Below are 10,562 nucleotides of genomic sequence, written 5' to 3' on the forward strand. Positions count from 1 at the left end.
TATAATTGTATTTAAGAGAATTTTGAAGGGGCCAGCGTTTAGGGCATAAATTCCTTCCCCTCCACTACCACTCTCTTCCCCCTTCCTCAACTTGAACCCTCCCCCACCACTCTTCCCCCTCCCCCACTCTTCCACCTTCCTCAACTCTCCCCCCCTCTCTTTCCCCTTCCTAACTTTTCCTCCTCTCAGTCTTCCCCCTTCCTCCCATGACACACGATGCCTTTCTTAAGTCTTCCTTCAACGTCTTACCTTTTCATCAGCTCCTCAGCAAGGACACGGTTGTTTGACTTCTTCAAAGCATGTGTCAACTCCCGAACCTAAACAGTAGTACAAATTAATCATTATGACATTAAGTGGCGTGAATAAAAGTTCTGACTGTCTATTGAGCAATTATCTTAATTACAGTCTGCAATCCGGATTTCTATTGGTAGAATTGGTGACCTAACGGATGAAGTAGCATGGGGAGTTCCTTCCGTACTTTGTCTGTAGCCTTTGACTGTGATTGTCTCCACTGGTACAGCATGTTGAAGGCCTGGGACTTGCTGTCGTACGGGTAGTTACGCTTGATCCGCTGCAGGGTGGCGTTACTTTGCTTCAGTGCTTTACCCAGTGCTTCCCAATGTTTGCCCAACTCGAACGACAGCCAGTCTAACAACTGGTTATTTAGTGGGTCTGGAAGAAATGAAGAGTGCATTGATGTCACCCAAACTGATAAAAAGAAAGTTGCTTTACGTACAGTTCGACATCGCTAGGTTTCATCAAGATATTTTATCTACAGGAAACATCAATTGTTACCATTTGTGATGTCCACATGCTTAGCTCGAGTCGCTCTTTCGAACCTCTTCTCCATCTGTAAAATACATTACAGCTCAATGTTACAGAATGAACGGTTTGCCAATGTATGTTTAATCTGTGATATGAAGAAGGTATTAAACACCAGAATTTATTTCTAAAGTATACATTTTATCAAATTTCTGTACCGTGACTCTTCAAAGAATTAACGTTATACATATACATATACACGGAACCATAAACTGGTGCACGTACCAAGTACCTAATACCAGTCCAGAAGAGAACAAGAAATAGCCATGCCTTCAAGTACCAGAGTTATCAACCAAGGATTGACGTGTTCAAAAATTCATTCTTTCCTAGAACTATCGCAGAAAACTGCTGTCACCAAGTTCAGTAGGGGCATTATCATTAGATAGCTTTGATGTTTAGAGTTAGATGTTCAAGGGTTATGTGTAACAAGTCGTTCGGTGTAATGTAGCGAGCTACTGTCGCGCCGCGTGCCTGCGAAGCTGGTGTGTTACGCCAAAGGGCGGTTATTTCGGCTATACCGATACAGATACAGTACCTTCGGTAGTGTGACCGCCATGGCGCACAGAAGCCTCCGCCGCCCCCCAGACTCCTCGGCGTGGATCATCAGCGTACCGCGGTAGGTCGGGTAGGCGCGATCCGCGAACCTGTCCCGCGCTTTGATCCAGAACTCGCAGACGACCTGCTGGTTGGCGTGGAAGCGCATGGCGACCTCTACCCGCCCGTCCTCGTCATCGATCACCAGGTTCCCGCCGAGGCTGATGACGACGGACTGTCCCTCCAACAGGCCCACTTCCTCACTCACGGGGGAGATGTCACTGAATCCTAATGCAGACCGCAAAAAGAAATGCTTATAAAAAACTGACGGGCCAAAATGGGAATAGCTGGTTGGGTGCCGTGAGTATGATGATGATGTGTGACTCAAATAATTGGTCATCTTGGTGACTTGAATTGGACTCATAGATGCACAATTGTAATGCATCATAACATTTATTTCTAACATAGAAGAGATATTTTGTAATAGTTTATTAGAATGTGCGATGAAGAATTACATCCTTCTTGTTTCATTTAGCCAGTCTTTCAGCTGGACATCTGACTGGTTATGTATGACCATATGGTTATGTCTTGTGGCCCCCGACATGAAAACACGAACATGCATTATCTGAGCAAGCCACTTTGTGTCAAGACAACGCGTTATAACGCTTTTGTTACCCGCGTTCTTGAGCTCGTCCTCGGCCTGTTCCAGGGTGTTTGGCGTGGCGCACCTGACCACTATCCTGTCCGGGTCGTTCCCGTGCCTGTGTAGGGTCCAGCACACGTGTGTCTCCCTCAGCGTCCTGTCTACCCGCCGGGTCAGGTCCTCCAGCAACCCCGGCACTTCACGGACTGTCCTCATCACCATGTAACTGGGTATGGGAACCACCATAAAGCGTATCACTATATGACACACTTCACAACAAGCATTATTTACCCGGTGCAAACCCGGTAAGCTTCTCCGTACGAGTGTGATTTTTGTAGTGCTGTCCCTGTCCTTGGTGCTGATGAACCAATCTTTTTCATATAAATGCTGCGTAAATGTTGTTGTAGTATTACAGGGCTCTGACAGCCCCTATCAGAATGCCCAAAGATGCAGGGAATCTTCAATTGTATTGACAGTATTAAACATACAACAAGTCCCCTATCTGTCAATCGGTTGTCCCTGTCCTTGGTGCTGATTAACTAATCTTCGCCTTATGCTGCTGCGATTTTAACAGCCGTTAGCCGTATATAAAAAGCCGTAGGGAATCTCCTATATTACTGACAATAAAAAATACCCTACCCGTCGGCCAGTTTGGTAGGCTGGAATGTGACCTCTGTGTCGGCCTCGTGACGTGACAGGTTGTTGACCTGCAGTGCCCACCGCTGGGTGGCGCTGTTGTACATCATGACACGGAGAGCATCTTTTCTGCCCTCCCGCTTCTTAACCTACAGTGGTGCAGCGCCAACAGAATAATATAATAATCATATTCTGGCAACTTCCACTTACTGAATGACACTAATTACTTTGCAAGAAATAGCCAGAATATTAACTTTATGTGTCGTCTTAATGTTACATAGTTCAGCTTTAGATAATCATTTTTAAAGTAAGAGACAATACTAGTATACAATGTACCTTACCTTGTCCAGTAGCATTTGCCCATACGGCGCCTGGCTAGCTCTCTGGGCCGGGGTGGGGATGGCTGGATCCCTCCAAGGGGGTAGAACGTTAGACACAGCTGTAGTGGGAACATTTTACATGCAGACATTAGGATCAGGGAGGGCCTCGAGTGGGGGGAGGGGGAAGATCAGGAAGGGCTACGAGTGGGGGGAGGGGGAAGATCAGGAAGGGCTACGAGTGGGGGGAGGGGGAAGATCAGGGAGGGCCTCGAGTGGGGGGAGCCGCCTGACGTCAAGTTCCGCCGGAATTTCTTGATTTGATTTGATTTATTAGAATTGCAAACAAGTACAATACTCGTGGACCACAGGCAGCGGAGGCTGGTGTTGTGGCCCACACACAAAACAATCACAAGCACACAAACAAGACACACATTTAAACCTAATATAAGTATATAAAAATAACTATAAGGGTACTAAAAACAGCATAGATTAGAATACTAGTGTATCAGTCCATTTAGTACTAGATACAGTTCATGCGGTTTCTAGCCGCCAGAATGTTCTCCTGTCTGGGGCCACGTCTCCGGGTCAACTAGTGCTTCTGCTGTGTGAGCAGGTGGGCCCGACACGTGTTCTTAAATATAGTGATGCTGCGGGCCTCTCTAACAGACTGAGGCAGCTGATTCCACAGTCGTGATGCATAAGGCAGAAAGCTGGCCTGGTACGTCTGTGTACGGCACCGGGGTAAGTGGAGGTGCGTAGCGTTCCGCAGCTGAACACGTGTCACCCTTTGGTCTCCTCGTGTGGTGGGAGTTAGTGGCTGGAGGTGAGGGGGGACTAGTCCGTTCACCAGTTTGTACATCAGAACCATAGAATGGAACTGCCTCCTGGTGGACAGACTGTCCCATTCTAACTCCTGCATGACGACACTTGATGGTGTACGTCTCATGGCTCCGGTGATGAGGCAGCCGGCCTGGTAATGCACTCTCTCCAACATCTTGCTGGATGAGCAAGACAAATCCCCGAGCAGTACGGCGGCGTACTCCAGTTTTGGTCTGACCATTGTGTTGTACGCCATTTCAAGTGCCTCCCGGGATAGCTTGCCCTGGAGTTTCCATAGGAAACCCAGGGTTCGCCTGGCCTTACTGGTTGTAATCTGGACATGTTCGGTCCAGCGTAAGGTTTGGTGAATGGTTGTTCCCAGGTGGGTGTAGAACGGCACTTGTTCAACTTCCTGCCCTGCGATGTATATGGGAGGAAGCTGCACCTTGCTTCTAGGGGACTTGATGCAAAGTACTTTGCATTTATCTGGGTGAAGTTGGCCTTACTTTGTATTCTCTCCTTTCCGACAGGATCCTTCTGTCCGCATTTCTATATAACGGCGCCCAGCTATTCATCCAGGTCCTGCTGCGACAATGGAGAGCCAGTAACAACCCAGGGGACCATGTTCCCGGGGCGTTTGCTCTCTTCTTCTTTTTCAGTACAGTTGAGTAAATCTCAGACATGTGTTCATCTCCAACAAAGTCCTTTCTTGCTTCGACCAAAGATCACAAAGCCAAAGGCTACTCAAAACCAATTCGATCGTAGTACTTACATAAATGCCTCCGCCCCTAAGGCGTCGCCTTTAAGCACGCACCAAGAGCCTGCTTACCTGCCTCGTGGTGCGGACAGGGCAGGGTGACGGTGACGGCCCTGCGGAAGTTGTGGACCGGCAGGTACACTACAGGGCCCATGGTCAGCAGCCACTCGTACCCCAGCGGCTCCCGCTCCTTCAGCTCGTGCACGAACGTGGTCGTCGGGCGGACCTAACAGGAAATACAGACGTTCTAATGTCTTCCCACACACCGTGAAACACACATATATTTTTATATTTTGGTATCCATTCTGATTGAAGAATACGACAGATCCACGTATGTCAGATGCCCTCTAGATCTGCTGTCAGACATTTGGCTAACGTAAAAATTCCAGTACAGAAGGAAAGCCCGATAATAACTCATTAAACAATCGACGAACTGCCAGATAGGAATTGTACACTAACATATATATATCTAAGATTCATGTAGATGCATGTTTTTTCGTATTCTTGTATTCATTTTTTATCATAAATGTACAGTCGATTCTTATATGTATATATATATGTATTCATGTATAGCCCTGTACGCTTCTGTTTCCGATAAACGAAATATGTTGTTTGTTCACTTCAAGTGTAAGTCTGCCCTTCTTCTTCCGTTTGGGATGGGACGTCCACTCCAGGGCGACCCTGTGGTCCACGGATGATTTCACGCTGCCCCCTGTCGACTCAAGGATGAAATGTTCCCTCTTCAGGCGCAGCACCACGGCGAGGAGACATAGCCTGCGAAGTTTCAACTGGGCGAAAAAGCCCTGCAAAAAAAAAAAGATTTTGGAGATTAGCTTATTTATCAATCTGGCGTCACCAAAGAGCGTATTATAAAAATGTACAAGTTACTTAGAACGAGAGGTAACTTTACGTCGGTGAACTTTACATCGTTTTCAAAATCATATCCAGTTGCTTGAGTAACTGTTTTTGGCGAAAGGTAATTTTACCTTGTAGTCCTCAAACTGGACATCAGTGTGTCGAGCATGCACCAGCCGCCAGGTGTCACCGTCAGACGAAACCTTCAGCGCGATCTCCCGGTGATCATTGCGAGGTAGCGGGCTCCCGATGTAAGGAACAGCTGGTGAATCACATGACAAAACATATTCCAGTAGTATACTACCGACCATAGGAGCTGTACGTAGGCAGTATCATCAACAAGTCATTATGTTCACCTTCGCAGAGGGAAACATTGTTTGTGCTCTGTTTTTTCTCCTCCAAACAAATAAGGCCAATGACCTACACCACCCGTCTGTCACTATGGTAACTGGTGTTGTAGAAGACCCCCTGTGGTGTTGGATTACATTATATGGCAGGACAGAGTTGGCGGGCTGGTCACCATATATATGAATGTGTTTGAGTACGAAGTATAGTGAAGTAGTTTGTTGGGCTACAGTATGTAAAACATTGTGCACTTGCTTTTCAAATTTTATCTTTCTAGTTTAGTCATTCTTTCTTTCTTTCAAGAGAGTTTCTAGCGAGGGCTTTAGCCGACGCAACACAGGTAACAGTGGCTGTCTAGTGTTGATAATGTACAGATAAGGCACACATACTCACCGACGTGCACCGGGGCTGGCAGCTCCTTTCCACACGGTTCGAGCCTGATGACGTCACTGATGAGTTCCTCGTTGTTGCCCACCGTCAGGTGACTGAGATGACTGGCGGTAGTCACCCGGATACCCTCCTGGTTTAGAGGAGACACGTCATAACGAGATTAAAAGAATCAACGTTGTGTTCTGAAATGTAATGATCACGAACCATGAAACACATTTTTGTTAGAAGCTGCCCTGTAAGTTAAAGACATCTTTCAATTTCACGGTGACAAAACAAAGAAATACTAGTAGTCTGGATGGGGAAATATGTCTGGTAGCATATTTTCGTCATCATTTCATACTTGAAACATTTAAAATGGCCCGAAAACAAAGTCATCCGAGAAGTCCCTTTATTTTTTGGTGCTACCATGTACCAATAGATCGCTGAAACCAGTCTACGATACGAAACAAGCAACCGTTTTCCACCAGCGACATCGTATTATTGCCTCACAGGTATCAGTATGCTATATGGGATAGGTTGTTGATTCAATTTACTGCACTAAAAATGACCAGAAACCAAATCGCCCTTTTGGTGACTTTACCAACTGAGAGCCTAGCGCCTACTCACCCCCGACCTTTCCACCGAAGCAGAAACGTTGAGATCCTCTAGAACAGAACTGGGGGCTTGGATAACGCAGGCTGGATTTGTGTCCTCATTAGAAGAGAACAAGCTGGGATGAAAAAAAAATAAGTTGGACTTATTTGAAATTTAAGATTCATACATGGGAAACAAGACTCTAACATTAACAGCATCCTGGCTGTCGACAGAGACTTCGATCAGGATCTCTACGGCCCGGTTTCTGCCAGATCAGAGTCTCTAGCCTGACATATACATATACTTCTATTGGTGAACTATTGTACTAATATGTAATTCTATCTCTTTGTTATCTATCGAACCACAGAGGCTATCTACTTTTGTAGAGATTTCGGTATGAAGAACTTACGGCAATGGAGTAAAAGTGTCGCCCTCCACGCCTCCATCTAGAGCAGATTCCGTCTTATCGTCCTGGACCCCCTCCTCTTCCCCGCAGTCCACTTCCTCAGGGTAATCCTGATCTCTATCCTCCTCCTCCTCACTGTCTAGTGTGTCTGAGTCCTCCGTCACGGGGACTTCCCTGTCTTTGTTGCTGTTCTTCTGGTCGTTGACTTCGGAGTCAGTCATCTTGTCGTCATCATTCTGGTTCACTTCTTCATCTTCAGCATCCTGTACGTCCTGTTTATCATCAGTGCCATCTTCATCGTGCCGTTCCTTTAGTTTTGTTCCATCCATTTCATCTTCATCCTCTCTGTAGTCCACCTCATCTGTACTTTGTTGGGTTTCGTTTTGCCTTTCTTTGTCAGAGGAATTATTTTTGTCGGCCTCAGGCGCTTCTTTGCCTATGTCGTCTGTATCCTCGCTTGTAACGTCTGTGTCGAGGTCGGTCGTAGTTTGTTCCTCTGTTTGTTCCACGTGCACTTCCTCTTCTTGAGCATCCTGTGGATCTGCTTTGTCATCGACATCATTTTCACGGCGTCTTTTCTCGGACTCTGTCGTATCCTCCTGCTCTGTTTCTTCTTCCGTCGTGTTCAGCGTATCTCTACTGTCGTGATCGTCGTTTTGTTCTTCCTCGTGGCCAGCCTTTTCTTTCTTTGTTGTGCTCAAGTCTTGCTCTTCCTCTGCGACTGTTTCATCAAGTCCAACCTCCTCTTCAGTTGCCATGGTTTCCGTGTGATTCCTAGCTACTCGAGCCCAGAGCACGTACCTGGTTTATTGGTCGTCTCGCGTCTATCCTAACAGGTTGGACAAAACAGAACAAGCTGACAACTGGATGCTATTATTGCTTGAGTCAGTGCTTGAAAACAGTGCGCTTGTAACACCTTAATTCAAAGACTCTTCTGGAGTAAAAACTATTAGGTTTTGTTTTTATCAACAGAGAAGAAAGACATGAGCAACGCTTTTAATCCTTGTGATTTATATTTGAAGAACGTGTATGGTTTGGGAACGTTTTGTTTTGAAAATGTTAGAAAGTGGTACTGTTACAGACATCACATTAACGGATATATGTTGTGTACTAATTTGCTCATTGCAGAGTGGGCCATTTACTATATATTCAGCCACAGCAGCACTCTAGCTCTCACCAATTATGACCCTAATTATGTGTTTATGGCGACTTCTTATCATGACACTCAACAAGGACGGTAAACACTCGGCTCGTGAAGATGTCATGATTGGTGGATGCCTTAGCTGTTACCATAACGACGCATAAACACCACACAACCATTATTGTCATGTGCTTACAGTAATGTTTATGGTAGGAAAATGTGTACAGTTAGAATAGAGAACAAGTCTACCACGCATTAGTTTACAAAACTCTCACAAATATCTTACCATGATCACGAGCTTAATGCTGTATACATTCTATACACAGTTATATAACCACAATCCTGCTAAGCCACACTAAGAGACATGAACTGTCGTTCTTTCCTAGATATAGAATGATTAGGCAGTATAATGATAAGAACTGACTTCTGTTGATCACGATTGTTTCGTATTTTTCAACTCCGTATTCCTATGTCGAAAGCCCTTCGTTCTTTTACTGCGTTTTATATCATCTTTGTAACTTAAAAAAAATAATGTCGCAATTTCTGTGTAAGTGCTAGTTGACTAAATTAAACTGAACTGAAAACAGTGGGACACCTCGTCTTCCGCTGTCCCCTAAAGGAAATCAACCCCCAAAGCCTTAGATTGTTTTGAGTAGCAGTTCTGTATAATAGCTACATGTTCCACTTGTCACCATTGTCAACTTGCACTGTCTGTATAAATTGTTTCATGTTACAATTTAATATCCGGGTATGAACTTGCGAATAAAACCATTTATAAAAGATAAGCGACTTTAAAGAACAATGGCGTTCAGCAAGCTGTCAAGCATAAATGACTTACACGTAAAATCTGACAATAGTTATTACAGAAATATTTCAAACGCTTTGAAACGACTTCATTTGGCACTTGTGTGTTTCCATGACGCACCACAGTCCTCGGGTTGTCATAAATTTAAAGGTAATACTGTACATGTCTGAACCTTTGGTGTACCCTTCCCTACAGAATAACATGTACCACAGTGACTACGAGACGGCACGTATGACAGAAAGTAATTTTCACGGTCATGTTCTAATCATCCACAGCTTCAGGATTAGTGCATACCAGCACTGGCTACTCAAAAACAACAAGTTACGCGGCTTTTAAAAAAATGGATTCGTGCATATACGTGTACACAGTAGTGTCACAACAAACGACTAGAGGGTTTTATCACAAACAAATGGTACACGATGTGGTTCATGAACTTGAGTTACGACAATATAATTCAACAGCCACGTTTTCTGACAATTCTTAAGGTAGTCTAACTAATTCATGCTGCCCTGACAAGGACGAAGATATCAAACATCACTGTTACTGTTGTCTATTTTAGCCTGCAAGATTATCGACGAAATGATTTTATTTCTCATACAAACATGTCAATTGTAAATGAATTATAAATGCGATCATTTTCCACAGTAATCTTCGGACGGGGATTATACTATATCCGCTATGTCTTAGTTTAAAGATTATACGAAATGTTGGGTCGACATGTACAATGCCCCACTGTTCTTCAGAGAAGTACGGTGACTTACTTGTGTTGATTCTCGAGTTGTTTCTTGGTCACGTAGTGTCCACTCTTGTCCTCTCTTGACCCCAGATACTTGTGAATCAAACACACACACGTCTGGGGCGCCCAAATCGTTTTCTACTGAGCACTACCATCAACGTCAGGCATAGACCTGAAAACCAGAATAGTTACAGAAAGTAGACCGCAGGAGTTTGTAAGCAAGTGTAATCCTCCCGCGACAGCTACATGTACGCAATGTGTATATACCGGGCCGGATCCTTGGAACGGGCCTCCTTGGTGACAACAGACAGCAAACGATGGAATGCCACGTCTAACGTTGTAAAATGGTGGGTTGTGTCATTACTTCCCTTCTCAGGGGGTGTGTATTTGAAATAGGATTGATACTAGAATAAACACCAGGGATCATTTTTATATACACGAACACGCTTACAAAAGGCAATAAAGTGCATAAGAATAAACACAAATGTGAGCTTGTGTTGTGAAGTTTGGCGCTGAAATGAAATGTTCTGACCAAACACCCACCCCTTCCAACAATGCGTGGTCCCGGTAACGGCGCAGGCATGTAACATATAGTTTATGATCACTTGATTGTCCCTCGGCTGATTAGGGGTATGTGCATTGTTAACACACGACCATTTATATAGCTGGCTGACCTCCAGAGGAAAAATGTCAGTGAGAACGGTGTTTTAACACCTGTTTACAAAACGTCCACATTGTGTGCTTACAAAACAAGATGCACTTGGGATGAGGACTTGGCAG

At 44.9% G+C, this 10,562-nt stretch overlaps 1 protein-coding gene across 1 annotated transcript in view; it reads right to left on the bottom strand.

The window, feature by feature from the left end:
- LOC109476964 overlaps positions 1-9,888 on the bottom strand; it is a 10,474-nt gene extending 586 nt beyond the window's left edge. The window contains exons 1-14 of the mRNA XM_019777982.1: positions 9,808-9,888; positions 7,104-7,929; positions 6,728-6,830; positions 6,125-6,251; positions 5,518-5,648; positions 5,152-5,334; positions 4,604-4,757; positions 2,977-3,074; positions 2,639-2,784; positions 2,032-2,225; positions 1,358-1,644; positions 796-850; positions 479-672; positions 250-317 (exon numbers count right to left, since the gene is read on the bottom strand). Coding sequence (XP_019633541.1) covers positions 250-317; positions 479-672; positions 796-850; positions 1,358-1,644; positions 2,032-2,225; positions 2,639-2,784; positions 2,977-3,074; positions 4,604-4,757; positions 5,152-5,334; positions 5,518-5,648; positions 6,125-6,251; positions 6,728-6,830; positions 7,104-7,858 — 2,495 coding nt within the window. The 5' untranslated portion in view covers positions 7,859-7,929; positions 9,808-9,888. The remainder of the gene's footprint in view (positions 1-249; positions 318-478; positions 673-795; positions 851-1,357; positions 1,645-2,031; positions 2,226-2,638; positions 2,785-2,976; positions 3,075-4,603; positions 4,758-5,151; positions 5,335-5,517; positions 5,649-6,124; positions 6,252-6,727; positions 6,831-7,103; positions 7,930-9,807) is intronic.
- Between the last annotated feature and the right edge of the window lie 674 nt (positions 9,889-10,562).

This window comes from Branchiostoma belcheri, unplaced genomic scaffold (assembly GCF_001625305.1).
Source record: "Branchiostoma belcheri isolate BF01 breed outbred unplaced genomic scaffold, Haploidv18h27 scaffold4, whole genome shotgun sequence".
Classification (NCBI taxonomy): domain Eukaryota; kingdom Metazoa; phylum Chordata; class Leptocardii; order Amphioxiformes; family Branchiostomatidae; genus Branchiostoma; species Branchiostoma belcheri.